The 15551-nt window shown below is 42.0% G+C and overlaps 1 protein-coding gene across 1 annotated transcript in view; it reads left to right on the forward strand.

Annotated features, from left to right (window-relative positions):
• The window catches only part of itpr3 (inositol 1,4,5-trisphosphate receptor, type 3), a 230263-nt gene that overhangs the window by 110561 nt on the left and 104151 nt on the right, over positions 1-15551 (forward strand). The window contains exons 10-13 of the mRNA XM_034171879.1: positions 8873-8972; positions 9197-9357; positions 10336-10477; positions 10549-10713. Of these exons, the coding sequence (XP_034027770.1) occupies positions 8873-8972; positions 9197-9357; positions 10336-10477; positions 10549-10713 (568 nt within the window). The remainder of the gene's footprint in view (positions 1-8872; positions 8973-9196; positions 9358-10335; positions 10478-10548; positions 10714-15551) is intronic.

The following is a 15551-nucleotide window of genomic DNA, read 5'->3' on the forward strand; positions in this document are numbered from 1 at the left end:
CTGTGAGGTGGGATGGATTATCTCAGCAAAGGAGAAGTGCTCACTATCACAGATTTAGACGGGTTTGTGAACAATATTTGAGGGAAATGGTGATATTGTGTATGTGGAAAAAGTTTTAGTTTGAGTTCATCTCATACAAAATCGGAGCAAAACCAAAAGTGCTGCGTTTATATTTTTGTTGACTGTAGGAAGGAATACTATAGTAAGATATTATATAATAACAAAATAATATCAAAGGAATATGGGATATATTAAATAGCATTATTAAAAATGGTACAAAACAGCAGAGCTATCCTCAATATTTCATTGATAACAATATCAGAAAGGAGAATATGGATGAGGTGGTTAATGGCTTTAATAATTTTTTTGTAAATGTTGGACCTAACTTGGCAGATTAATTATTCATTGTTATCTGAGGACTGGAATGATAATCTTATAGAGAGGAATCCCTGTTCAATGTTCCCCACAGCAGTGGAAGAAAAAGAAATCATAGATATTCTTAACAACTGCGAATACAAAACATCTACCGATTTAAATGAAATTGACATGATGGTTGTAAAACAGGTCATTGAAGGGATTTCAGAACCATTAACATATATTTGTAATTTGTCATTTCAAACCGGTAGATTTCCCAATGAAATGAAAATAGCCAAAGTTGTACTGCTGTATAAGACTGGGGATAGACACCACTTCACAAATTATAGGCCTGTTTCTTTGCTTCCACAATTTTCGAAAATATTAGAAAAATTATTCAACAATAGATTAGATAAATTCATAAACAATATCATATTTTCAATCATAATCATAAATTACATTCAGTTGGAATATTCATAGACCTTAAAAAAGCTTTCGACACAATCAGTCATGATATATTAATCAATAAAGTTGAACGGTATGGGATCAGGGGATCAGTGTTGCACTGGGTGAGAAGTTATTTGAGTAACAGAAAACAATTTGTGAAGTTGGGGGTATATACATCATCATGCTTGGACATTGCTTGTGGTGTCCCACAGGGGTCAGTATTGGGTCCGAAACTTTTTACTTTATAATGAGGTCTGTCAGAAACGTATTGGACCTTTTTATGTTTTGCAAAAACCATATGGATTTGAATCATGTGTGATTGCATCAGCCAAGCTTGAACCTTCGTGCGCATGCGTGAGGTTTTTCACGCTTGTCGGTTGCGTCATTCGCCTGTGAGCAGGCTTTGTGTGAGCAGTCCACCCCTCTCGTTGGATTTTTATTGCGAATAAATGTCTGAACGATTTGGCTGACACCCCGCTTCAACAACCAGATCATTTCCAACGTGAAGGCTTTGTTGATCCGGGACGTCGTCTGACTTCCACAAAAAAGGCATAAGGCGTGGACATCAGCACTTTTTCGGCACATTCCACTGTTACAGGAGTTTTTGTCATGGAAAGAGGAGCGGAGGAATTCCGCGCGTCACGGCAGAGCTGCATCGCGCAAAGCAACGCCGTGATGAAGCCTCACAGGACATGTTGGGGCATGTCCAGCTCATGCACAATTTCTCAGATAGTCACACGACTAAAAAGCCACCAGCAGCCGTCTGAAATCCATCTCAAAGCCGTCCTGTGAGACCAACACGGAGGTGGTTTTGTCCCGCGCAATGAGCGGCACGGTGGCGCATCCGTCTGCTTCTGATGATCGCCGCTCGGAGTGCGCCACGCTCTCAGACGCTGTGGGTGGTCTTTAAACCGGCTGGAGCACTCCTTAATCAATCAATCAATCAATTTTTTTATATAGCGCCAAATCACAACAAACAGTTGCCCCATGGCGCTTTATATTGTAAGGCAAGGCCATACAATAATTATGTAAAACCCCAACGGTCAAAACGACCCCCTGTGAGCAAGCACTTGGCTACAGTGGGAAGGAAAAACTCCCTTTTAACAGGAAGAAACCTCCAGCAGAACCAGGCTCAGGGAGGGGCAGTCTTCTGCTGGGACTGGTTGGGGCTGAGGGAGAGAACCAGGAAAAAGACATACTGTGGAGGGGAGCAGAGATCGATCACTAATGATTAAATGCAGAGTGGTGCATACAGAGCAAAAAGAGAAAGAAACAATGCATCATGGGAACCCCCCAGCAGTCTACGTCTATAGCAGCATAACTAAGGGATGGTTCAGGGTCACCTGATCCAGCCCTAACTATAAGCTTTAGCAAAAAGGAAAGTTTTAAGCCTAATCTTAAAAGTAGAGAGGGTGTCTGTCTCCCTGATCTGAATTGGGAGCTGGTTCTACAGGAGAGGAGCCTGAAAGCTGAAGGCTCTGCCTCCCATTCTACTCTTACAAACCCTAGGAACTACAAGTAAGCCTGCAGTCTGAGAGCGAAGCGCTCTATTGGGGTGATATGGTACTACGAGGTCCCTAAGATAAGATGGGACCTGATTATTCAAAACCTTATAAGTAAGAAGAAGAATTTTAAATTCTATTCTAGAATTAACAGGAAGCCAATGAAGAGAGGCCAATATGGGTGAGATATGCTCTCTCCTTCTAGGCCCCGCCAGTACTCTAGCTGCAGCATTTTGAATTAACTGAAGGCTTTTTAGGGAACTTTTAGGACAACCTGATAATAATGAATTACAATAGTCCAGCCTAGAGGAAATAAATGCATGAATTAGTTTTTCAGCATCACTCTGAGACAAGACCTTTCTGATTTTAGAGATATTGCGTAAATGCAAAAAAGCAGTCCTACATATTTGTTTAATATGCGCTTTGAATGACATATCCTGATCAAAAATGACTCCAAGATTTCTCACAGTATTACTAGAGGTCAGGGTAATGCCATCCAGAGTAAGGATCTGGTTAGACACCATGTTTCTAAGATTTGTGGGGCCAAGTACAATAACTTCAGTTTTATCTGAGTTTAAAAGCAGGAAATTAGAGGTCATCCATGTCTTTATGTCTGTAAGACAATCCTGCAGTTTAGCTAATTGGTGTGTGTCCTCTGGCTTCATGGATAGATAAAGCTGGGTATCATCTGCGTAACAATGAAAATTTAAGCAATACCGTCTAATAATACTGCCTAAGGGAAGCATGTATAAAGTGAATAAAATTGGTCCTAGCACAGAACCTTGTGGAACTCCATAATTAACTTTAGTCTGTGAAGAAGATTCCCCATTTACATGAACAAATTGTAATCTATTAGATAAATATGATTCAAACCACCGCAGTGCAGTGCCTTTAATACCTATGGCATGCTCTAATCTCTGTAATAAAATTTTATGGTCAACAGTATCAAAAGCAGCACTGAGGTCTAACAGAACAAGCACAGAGATGAGTCCACTGTCCGAGGCCATAAGAAGATCATTTGTAACCTTCACTAATGCTGTTTCTGTGCTATGATGAATTCTAAAACCTGACTGAAACTCTTCAAATAGACCATTCCTCTGCAGATGATCAGTTAGCTGTTTTACAACTACCCTTTCAAGAATTTTTGAGAGAAAAGGAAGGTTGGAGATTGGCCTATAATTAGCTAAGATAGCTGGGTCAAGTGATGGCTTTTTAAGTAATGGTTTAATTACTGCCACCTTAAAAGCCTGTGGTACATAGCCAACTAACAAAGATAGATTGATCATATTTAAGATCAAAGCATTAAATAATGGTAGGGCTTCCTTGAGCAGCCTGGTAGGAATGGGGTCTAATAAACATGTTGATGGTTTGGATGAAGTAACTAATGAAAATAACTCAGACAGAACAATCGGAGAGAAAGAGTCTAACCAAATACCGGCATCACTGAAAGCAGCCAAAGATAACGATACGTCCTTGGGATGGTTATGAGTAATTTTTCTCTAATAGTTAAAATTTTGTTAGCAAAGAAAGTCATGAAGTCATTACTAGTTAAAGTTAATGGAATACTCAGCTCAATAGAGCTCTGACTCTTTGTCAGCCTGGCTACAGTGCTGAAAAGAAACCTGGGGTTGTTCTTATTTTCTTCAATTAGTGATGAGTAGAAAGATGTCCTAGCTTTACGGAGGGCTTTTTTATAGAGCAACAGACTCTTTTTCCAGGCTAAGTGAAGATCTTCTAAATTAGTGAGACGCCATTTCCTCTCCAACTTACGGGTTATCTGCTTTAAGCTACGAGTTTGTGAGTTATACCACTGAGTCAGGCACTTCTGATTTAAAGCTCTCTTTTTCAGAGGAGCTACAGCATCCAAAGTTGCCTTCAATGAGGATGTAAAACTATTGACGAGATACTCTATCTCACTTACAGAGTTTAGGTAGCTACTCTGCACTGTGTTGGTATATGGCATTAGAGAACATGAAGGAATCATATCCTTAAACCTAGTTACAGCGCTTTCTGAAAGACTTCTAGTGTAATGAAACTTATTCCCCACTGCTGGGTAGTCCATCAGAGTAAATGTAAATGTTATTAAGAAATGATCAGACAGAAGGGAGTTTTCAGGGAATACTGTTAAGTCTTCTATTTCCATACCATAAATCATAACTAGATCTAAGATATGATTAAAGTGGTGGGTGGACTCATTTACATTTTGAGCAAAGCCAATAGAGTCTAATAATAGATTAAATGCAGTATTGAGGCTGTCATTCTCAGCATCTGTGTGGATGTTAAAATCGCCCACTATAATTATCTTATCTGAGCTAAGCACTAAGTCAGACAAAAGGTCTGAAAATTCACAGAGAAACTCACAGTAACGACCAGGTGGACGATAGATAATAACAAATAAAACTGGTTTTTGGGACTTCCAATTTGGATGGACAAGACTAAGAGTCAAGCTTTCAAATGAATTAAAGCTCTGTCTGGGTTTTTGATTAATTAATAAGCTGGAATGGAAGATTGCTGCTAATCCTCCGCCCCGGCCCGTGCTACGAGCATTCTGACAGTTAGTGTGACTCGGGGGTGTTGACTCATTTAAACTAACATATTCATCCTGCTGTAACCAGGTTTCTGTAAGGCAGAATAAATCAATATGTTGATCAATTATTATATCATTTACCAACAGGGACTTAGAAGAGAGAGACCTAATGTTTAATAGACCACATTTAACTGTTTTAGTCTGTGGTGCAGTTGAAGGTGCTATATTATTTTTTCTTTTTGAATTTTTATGCTTAAATAGATTTTTGCTGGTTATTGGTAGTCTGGGAGCAGGCACCGTCTCTACGGGGATGGGGTAATGAGGGGATGGCAGGGGGAGAGAAGCTGCAGAGAGGTGTGTAAGACTACAACTCTGCTTCCTGGTCCCAACCCTGGATAGTCACGGTTTGGAGGATTTAAGAAAATTGGCCAGATTTCTAGAAATGAGAGCTGCTCCATCCAAAGTGGGATGGATGCCGTCTCTCCTAACAAGACCAGGTTTTCCCCAGAAGTTTTGCCAATTATCTATGAAGTCCACCTCATTTTTTGGACACCACTCAGACAGCCAGCAATTCAAGGAGAACATGCGGCTAAACATGTCACTCCCGGTCTGATTGGGGAGGGGCCCAGAGAAAACTACAGAGTCCGACATTGTTTTTGCAAAGTTACACACCGATTTAATGTTAATTTTAGTGACCTCCGATTGGCGTAACCGGGTGTCATTACTGCCGACGTGAATTACAATCTTACCAAATTTACGCTTAGCCTTAGCCAGCAGTTTCAAATTTCCTTCAATGTCGCCTGCTCTGGCCCCCGGAAGACAATTGACTATGGTTGCTGGTGTCGCTAACTTCACATTTCTCAAAACAGAGTCGCCAATAACCAGAGTTTGATCCTCGGCGGGTGTGTTGTCGAGTGGGGAAAAACGGTTAGAGATGTGAACGGGTTGGCGGTGTACACAGGGCTTCTGTTTAGGGCTACGCTTCCTCCTCACAGTCACCCAGTCGGCCTGCTTTCCCGGCTGCTCGGGATCTGCCAGGGGGTAACTAACGGCGGCTAAGCTACCTTGGTCCGCACCGACTACAGGGGCCTGGCTAGCTGTAGAATTTTCCACAGTGCGGAGCCGAGTCTCCATTTCGCCCAGCCTGGCCTCCAAAGCTACGAATAAGCTACATTTATTACAAGTACCGTTACTGCTAAAGGAGGGCGAGGAATAACTAAACATTTCACACCCAGAGCAGAAAAGTGCGGGAGAGACAGGAGAAGCCGCCATGCTAAATCGGCTAAGAGCTAGTAGCTACGCTAAGCTAGCGGATTCCTAAAAACACGCAAAGTGAATAATGTGTAAATAATTTAGAGGTGATTCAGCAGAAGGAGTGCTTTAGTTAAGGCACGTAAAGATTACACTGGGAAACAAATCGTAATCTAGATAACTAGATCAATCTAACTGCGCAGATTAAACAGCTAACAGATACAGAAAAACACCGCTGTGCTCCGGAACAGGAAGTGATACAATACCGCAGTGAGAGCCAACCACCAGTAGAGGCAAGCAAGAGTTTGAGGTCCGCGCGTCGGGACGCAGCCAGCGCGGTGCGGCGGCACAGGAAAAACACCTCCGTGTTGATAACCATTTGTAAAATCCAGGTGGCTTTTGATGGCTTTCAGTGGAGTGAGTATATGAGAAATTGTTTAACAGTTGGGCATGTTCCAACTTGTCCTTAAGGCTTCCAACAGAGGTGTTTTTCCTGTGGCGGAGCGTCGCAGCGGCTGCGAGCTGACGCTGCAATCCGTCCGCACGTCTTGCATTAAAAAAATCTTTAACAGTGGAATATCCGGATAAAATGCTGAAACCGACTTCTTCTGAAACTTCTCTCTTCTCTCACGACATCCTGGATCAATAGAGCCTGAAATGTGGAGGTTTTCAGCTTGAAACAGGCTGACGACGGCGCCTGAGAGCGCTGCGCGACGTCTCGCTCCGTGGGAAGTCCTTAAAGCGACAGTATCACCTCAAAATCTCTCATCAGCTGTTAAAATTTTCACCGAAAACCAGCTTAATTTTTCGAACCGTGTCCACTTCGATGTGTCTCACAGGTTTAGAAAAAATTTTGATCAAACAAAGCACCAGTCTCTCAGCAACTTCTCAGACAAAGGAATTCTGACGAGGGGCTGGACGACTCCTCCCACAAGGAGTGCTCACAGGCGAATGACGTCACCGACAGGCGTGGAAAAACTCACGCATGCGCACGAGGATTCAAGCATGTCTGACGTAAAAACATATGAATGAAATCCATATAGTTTTTGAAAAAAATAAAAAGGACCTATACTTTATTGACAGCCCTCGTATATGTTATTTGGCAACTGTAATAAAGACATACAAGTACAGTTACAAGTACAGGGGGTGGATATTGAAAGAATATATGAAACTAAGTTTCTTGGGGTGATAATTGATGATAAAATAAACTGGAAGTCTCATATAAAACATATACAGAGCAAATTGTCAAGAAACATTTCAGTTCTGAACAAAGTTAAATACATTCTGAACCACAACTCACTCCGCATTCTCTGTTGCTCACTGATCTTACCATATTTACACTATTGTGCAGGTCTGGGGTAATAATTCTAAATGTACAACACAACCATTATTCATACTGCAGAAAAGAGCTATAAGATTAATTCATAATACTGGTTATAGAGACCACACAAATTCACTATTCTTAAAATCAAAAATTTTAAAATTTACTGATCTGGTTCATTTTCAGTCAGTCTAAATCATGTATAAAGCAATAAACAATGTACTTCCTGGAAATATTAAAAACATGTTCTTTAATAGAGTAGGGGATTATAATCTGAGGGGGGAGTTTAATTTAAAACATCAGTGGGCACGTACAACATTAAAAGGTTTTTGTATTTCTGTTTGTGGAGTGAGGATGTGAAACAAACTGAGGGTGGAGCTCAAGCAATGTCCAAGCAGGAATCAGTTTAAGCAGTGGTATAGGTACATGTTTTTTTCTAGGTATAAGGAGGAGGAAGGGTGTTGAGGGTTGGTATGTGTGTATGTAGGTATGTGTATATATGTATGTATGTATGTATCTACACTAGAGACGTTTATGATGACGGGACTTGAGTTTGTGTTGTGTTAAATGTGTTTGTAGCATGGCCCAAGCAGAGGGTCACTCCTTAGAGTCTGGTCTGCTTGAGGTTTCTTCCTCAATACATCAGAGGGAGTTTTTCCTTACCACTGTCGCCTGTGTGCTTGCTCTGGGGGTTGTAATGAGTATATATGTATGTTTGTATGTATATAAGGGGTGGGCGTTCATGAGCTTTGCTTCTGCTCACTCCCTTTTGGTCACACATGTCACTGTGGAATTGTCTTGTGTATCAGTTTTTTGTTACTGTTGAGTTTGTGTGCCAAATAAATTCATTAATTCATTCAACTGAAGTCGTACATCAAGCAAGAATGGGAATTAATTTGACCTACAAAGCTTCAACAATTAGTGTCCTCAGTTCCCAAACGCTTATTGAGTGTTGTTAGAAGGAAAGGTGATGTAACACAGTGGTAAACATACCACTGTCCCAGCTTTTTTGAAATGTGTTCCAGGCATCCATTTCAAAATGAGCAAATATTTGCACAAAAACAATAAAGTTTATCAGTTTGAACATTAAATATCTTGTCTTTGTGGTGTATTCAATTGAATATAGGTTGAAGAGGATTTGCAAATCATTGTATTCTGTTTTTATTTACATTTTACACAACGTCCCAACTTCATTGGAATTGGGGTTGTATGTGTGAGTGAGTGAATGTGTATTTGTGTATGTCTGTCGGTGTGTGTATATGTGAGTTGTGTGTGTGTGTGTGTCTCTGCGTGTGTGTGTGAGTTTTGAGTGTGTGCGTGTGTGTCTGTGTGTGTAAGTGTATGTGTGTCTTTGTATTTGTCTGTGTTGTGTGATTGTCTGTGTGTGTGTGTGTGTGTGTGTGTGTTAATGTGTGTGTGTGTGTCCGTTTCTGTGCTGATCTCAGACACCATTTGTTTTTGTACCTGCAGGAACTCATACGTGCGACTGCGACACTTGTGCACGAACACGTGGATCCAGAGTACCAACGTTCCCATCGACGTGGACGAAGAGCGACCAATCCGGCTCATGGTCAGTCCTCCTGTCAAAGCAGACTGACCTCTGGTCACCTTTATTGCGACAGGGTTTGTTTTTGCAGTGCTCTGTCCATGGACGATGGGTTGTTGGTTTGAGTCCTGGCTATGCCTGTCATTTGGACAGAGATGATGATTTTCAGATGCATGTTTGTGAAATCACTTTTTCTTGTCTTTCCTTCTCTTGTCTGACATCACCATTGCATGGGGTTGACTTTGAAGTTGGGGACGTGTCCCACCAAAGAAGACAAAGAAGCTTTTGCTATCGTCTCGGTTCCTGTGATGGAGATCAGGGATCTGGATTTCGCCAATGACGCCAGTGCCATGCTGAGCACGGTGGTGGAACAGTTCAATCAGGGTTTCATCAGCCAGAATGACCGCAGGTACTAAACCCAATGGCTCACAACACACCGCCGCCATCGTCTCACTGACACCGGCGACCACACACAATGCCATTCATTTAGTGCCAATAATTCATTAATTATTTTTATTTGTTTTTGTTTTTCAGCATTGACTTTTGTTTGATAAACATTTTTTCATAAATTCTGAAACATTTGCTGATGTTTACAGATAAAACAAAAACACAACACAGAACCCAGAGGTGAAGGTTTGAGTCCTGATGTTAATCCGTCAGATCTCAGCCCAACCCTGACACATCTCCATCCCTCCGTAAAGTCGTAAACACTCCGGCGGTGTTACATGTCATTTGTTACACCTCACACACCTCCAGCCAAAGAGAGGCATCCCAGACGTGTCTCAGCCCTCCAGAGAATTGACCTGGGGCCTGTTTTTTTTAACAGCTGAAAAAAAAGACCAAAAAAGAAAAAAAAGATTTCCAGTCATTCTGACATCATATGGAAACATTAAACAGTTGAAAACCTTTTTACTGGACTTTCTATGACTGGGGAAGAACTGTTTTATCTCAGCAGAACAGGTGCACCTTAAGAGAAAACCCTGTGACCTGATGTCTTCTTTTTCACCTTAGAGAGATACAGTATCCTGCTTCCTGAGAACACAGAGCTCGGGTCGGTACGTAAGGTTTCATTAGGTCGGCCACTTGGAGAGCTGCTCGGATTTTGTATATTACTAACAAAACCTTAAAATCTGACCTCCGATTGGACAGGAGGTTGGGATTGAGGTGATATTATCAAAGTTTCTGCTCCTTGTCAGAACTCAGGCCACTCCTGAGCTACATCTGTAACATGTTACATTCTGATTTTGCTCCGTAAAAACATCAGCAGAATACATTATTTCACAGAAATGTGAGGCAGCTGCATGCCTCCATGCTCCGCCTCCATGCTCTCCCTCCGTTGAATCGGTCAGAATCATCTCCTGCTGTGAATGTGCGTGTTGATGTTCAGGTTTGCCATCAAGCTGCTGGAGGACGTGGTTTTCTTCGTGGCTGATGTTCTGAACAGCGGGCAGCCGGTGCTGGATGTCGTCATGACCAAACCCAACCGTGAGCGTCAGAAGTTGATGAGAGAACAGAACATCCTCAAACAGGTCCGGTCCAAACACCAGTGTTGAACCAGAGACAACCAGAGAAGTGGTGACTGACAGTTACTCTGTTTCAGATCTTTGGCATACTCAAAGCACCCTTTAAGGATCGTGGTGGGGGGGAGGGGCCTCTGCTGCGTCTGGAGGAGCTGTCTGACCAGAAGAACGGTCCTTACCAGTACATGTTCCGCCTCTGCTACCGAGTCCTCCGACATTCCCAGGATGACTACCGCAAAAACCAGGTGGGGCTTGATGAAGATGTTCTGGTGTGGATGGTCAAAAACGTTTTTTAAGTGAAAACAATTTTCACATGATTTTAAGGAGATTAAAATATCCAACACAAAATAATGATTGCATAAGTATTTGCTCCCAATGATCACTTTTACAGCCAGATGTCTTTAGACAGTCAGTGGATGCATGAAGCTGAATGACTGTGCAGAAAGATGAGGGAAGTCACCAAGTCAACCATGACAGCAGCAGTTACAAGCTTTGGAAGTTGTGATTGGAGAAACATTTGTCTGTTGCTTCACCAATCGCAGCCTTGTGATGAAACAGAACCCCGAATGATTTTGTATGGGTAAGCGACACTCAGTCGATTAAAATCTATGCGGATAATAATGTTTCTGATCAAAAGAATGAACACATTGTTGATATATAGTACTTGTTTTGTTGTTAGAATAAATTTTTCATTTATATAGCGCCAAATCACAACAAAGTTGCCTCAAGGTGCTTCACACAATTAAGGTCTAACCTTACCAACCCCCAGAGCAAGAACACAGGCGACAGTGGTAAGGGCCCCTTCACACATGGCACCAAGCCGTAGGAATCAAGGCGAATCACAGCGAAACAGCCCGAATGAGCGAACCACAAAAACATTGAGCCAACGTCAGGAGGGACACATGGTCAGGCAGGCGTGAACGATCCCACTGTGATGCACACAGTGCGAGCAGCTGGAAGGTGTTGCACCACATCGTACTGCTGCTGTGGAGAAAAAATGAGAACCACACAACATATGAAACACCACAATTTCCAATATTTAATCCCTCTGAGCAGACAAGACAAATATGATCCCTTTGAGCCTCTGTACATGACCCATGGTCACAGACATACAGTCATGAAATGACATGAATGAAGCAGTGCGCTCTTATGTCCATCCAGGTATAGAAATAAAAACTACAATAACTACATACACAATTGCTTAACACAAAACTAAAATAATTAATCACATAACACAGAAACAAAGAGTGACACTTTGGTCTTTGCGCTGAATGAACAGGGGACGTGTCTGCCAGTGGGAGCAGCTGTTGAGATCTCTGGACCTGGAAGTCACAGCTGTAGAACACGTACCGTGTTTTGAAGGACATGACTTTAGAACTGTCCATCCATCAGCATTTCATGCAATTGTGCTCCCCCCCCCCCCCCCCCCCCCCCCCGCATGCCACATGTGTTGGGGGTAAGCTGGGGGGGGGGGGGGGGGTAACACACGCGATACACACGCATGCCATGTGTTGGGGGGAGCTGACACTCTGGCATGCCACTTGTGTTGCTTGGCAACGCCACAGTCATGGGGGCACATAGACAAATTTCACAACCAGCTCGAAAGTGGTCGCCTGCTCATTATTTTCGTCCTGACTGCACAAATGGAACCACATTTCCTAAGTGCTCCGCGAGTGGTATTGGATGTTCGTTTGTGGTACCTGGAATTGCCAACACCTGCCGAGAGAGGGACTGAACGGGTGCTTACAGGGCACTCTGTCTTTTGGCCGCTGATGTGCGAGAATGGTTACGGCAACAGGTGTACGAGGTGTTAGAGGTGGCTCCAGTTGTTCACGAATGGCATGTAGTTCCTCCTTCGTGCGCGAGTCAGCTTCATTCATGCTATGAGTGAAGGAGTCCTAAGGAAAAACTCCCTCTGATGATTTGAGGAAGAAACCTCAAGCAGACCAGACTCAAAGGGGTGACCCTCTACTTAGGCCATTCTAACAGTTACAAGATTTTTACAGATTTTACAAAGCTGAAGAAACAGAAAACACAAAAACGATAACATCAAAGAGAAAGTCCATTATTGAGATCACCACACATTGGAGGGACGTTGTCCAGTTCCCTGGGGTGCAGGGCCAACGTCCATCACTGGGCCCGTCCGACTGGTAGAATATATTCCAAAAGCAGAGTGCAGTGTGCTGTGTGCAACTGCCAGTGTTGTGCGACATCATTAGTACCTCAGACAGAGAGAAAAAGAGTAGAATCGGGTGGCCTAAGTTATAATTCGTCAACAGTAAATCAACAGTGAAGCAGAGAAAATACTAAGGGGATCACCGGCCGCTAGCCAAAAGCTTCATAACAGACCCAGAATTTAGATAAAATGGAGGCTGAGACCTATTTCATGACTAATAAAATAAATTTAAAAAGGTAGAAAGCATAGTACCAAACTGTATGCTAGCCATACAAAAGGGAAAATAAGTGTGTCTTAAGTCTGGACTTGGAAGTCTCTACAGAATCTGCCTGTTTTATTGATGCAGGGAATTAATTTGTTGTTGTTGTTGTCGAGGGAGCATCACTTTATTATTATTGTTGTTGTTGTCAGAGTAGCACTTTGTTATTGTTGTTGTCGGAGCATCACTTTGTTGTTGTTACCGGAGCAGCACTTTGTTATTGTTGTTGTTCTTGTCGTCAGACCAGCACATTTTTGTTATTGTTGTTGTTCATGTTGTCACAGCAGCACTTTGTTGTTATTGTTGTTGCCAATAGAACACTTTGTTGTTGTTATTGTTGTTGACAGAGCATCACTTTGTAGGTGTTGTTATCGGAGCAGCACTTTGTTGTTATTGTTGTTGTCAGAGTAGCACTGTGTTGTTGTTGTTGTCAGAGCAACACTTTGTTGTTGTTTTTGTTGTTGTTGGAGGAGCACTTAGTTGTTGTTGTTGTCAGAGCAACACTTTGTTGCCATTGTTGTTGTTCTTGTCATAGCAGCACTTTGTTTTATTGTTGTTGTTGTTGAGAGTAGCACTTTATTATTGTTGTTGTCGGAGCAGCACTTTGTTATTGTTGTTGTTCTTGTTGTCAGAGGAGCACTTGGTTGTTGTTGTTGTAGGAGCAGCACTTTGTTGTCGTTGTTGTTTTTGTTGTCAAAGCAGCACTTTGTTGTTGTTGTCAGAGCAGCACTTTGTTGTTATTGTTGTTGTTCTTTTTGTCGGAGCAGCAATTTGTTGTTGTTGTTTTTCTTGCCGTCAGAACTTTGTTGTTGTTATCGTTGTTGTTGTTGTCAGAGCAGCACTTTGTTGTTAATGTTGTTGGTGATGTCAGAGCAGCACTTTGTTGTTATTGCTGTTGTTGTTGTTGTCAGAGAAGCACTTTGTTGTTATTGCTGTTGTTGTCAGAGCAGCACTTTATTATTGTTGTTGCCAATGGAGCACTTTGTTGTTGTTGTTGTCAGAGCAGCACTTTGTTGTTATTGCTGTTGTTGTCAGAGCAGCACTTTGTTGTTGTTGTTGTTCTTTTTGTCGGAGCAGCAATTTGTTGTTGTTTTTTTCTTGTCAGAACTTTGTTGTTGTTATCCTTGTTGTTGTCGCTATTGCCAGAGCAGCACTTTGTTGTTAATGTTGTTGGTGATGTCAGAGCAGCACTTGGTCGGTGTTCTCAGAGCAGCACTTGGGTTTTTTTGGGGGGAGCAGCACTTTTTTGTCATGTTCTTGTTGTCAGAGCAGCACTTAGTTGCTGTTGTTGTCAGAGCAGCACTTTGTTGTTATTGCTGTTGTTGTCAGAGCAGCACTTTGTTGTTACTGCTGTTGTTGTTGTTGTCAGAGAAGCACTTTGTTGTTATTGCTGTTGTTGTTGTTGTTGCTGTTGTTGTCAGAGCAGCACTTTATTATTGTTGTTGCCAATGGAGCACTTTGTTGTTGTTGTCAGAGCAGCACTTTGTTGTTATTGCTGTTGTTGTCAGAGAAGCACTTTGTTGTTGTTGTTGTTGTTGTTTTTGTCAGAGCAGCAATTTCTTGTTGTTGTTTTTCTTGTTGTCAGAACTTTGTTGTTATCGTTGTTGTTGTCAGAGCAGCACTTTGTTGTTGTTATTGTTGTTTTTGTCGGAGCAGCAGTTTGTTGTTGTTTTTCTTGTTGTCAGAAGTTTCTAGTTGTTATCGTTGTTGTCAGAGCAGCAATTTGTTGTTGTTTTTCTTGTTGTCAGAACTTTGTTGTTGTTATCGTTGTTGTTGTCAGAGCAGCACTTTGTTGTTGTTTTTGTTGGAGCAGCGATTTGTTGTTGTTTTTCTTGTTGTCAGAACTTTGTTGTTGTTATCGTTGTTGTCAGAGCAGCACTTTGTTGTTGTTCTTTTTGTCGGAGCAGCAATTTGTTGTTGTTGTTTTTCTTGTTGTCAGAACTTTGTTGTTATTGTTGTTGTTGTTGTCAGAGCAGCACTTTGTTGTTAATGTTGTTGGTGATGTCAGAGCAGCACTTGTTATTGTTGTTGGAGCAGCACTTCATTGTTGTTTTTGTCAGAGCATCACTTGGTTGTTGTTGTTGTCAGAGCAGCACTTGGTTGTTGTTCTCAGAGCAGCACTTGGTTTTTTTGGTGGGGAGCAGCACTTTTTTGTCATGTTCTTGTTGTCAGAGCAGCACTTAGTTGTTGTTGTTGTTAGAGCAGCACTTTGTTGTTATTGCTGTTGTTGTCAGAGCAGCACTTTGTTGTTGCTGTTGACAGAGTAGCACATTGTTGTTGTTTTTCTTGTAGTCAGAGCAGCACTTTGTTGTTGTTATTGTTGTTGCCAGAGCAGCACTTTGTTGTTGTTGTTGTCAGAGCATCACTTTGTTGGTGTTATTATCGGAGCAGCACTTTGTTTTTGTTGTCAGAGTAGCAGTGTGTTGTTGTCAGAGCAACACTGTTTTTAATGTTGTTGTTGTCAGAGCAGCACTTTATTGGTGTTGTTGTCAGAGCAGCACCTGGTTGTTGTTTTTGGGGGAGCAGCACTTTTTTGTCATGTTGTTGTTGTCAGAGCAGCACTTTGTTATTGCTGTTGTTGTCGTCAGAGCAGCACTTTGTTGTTGCTGTTGTCAGAGCAGCACGTTGTTTTTCTTGTTGTCAGAGCA

Source organism: Thalassophryne amazonica, chromosome 6, assembly GCF_902500255.1.
Source record: "Thalassophryne amazonica chromosome 6, fThaAma1.1, whole genome shotgun sequence".
Classification (NCBI taxonomy): Eukaryota; Metazoa; Chordata; class Actinopteri; order Batrachoidiformes; family Batrachoididae; genus Thalassophryne; species Thalassophryne amazonica.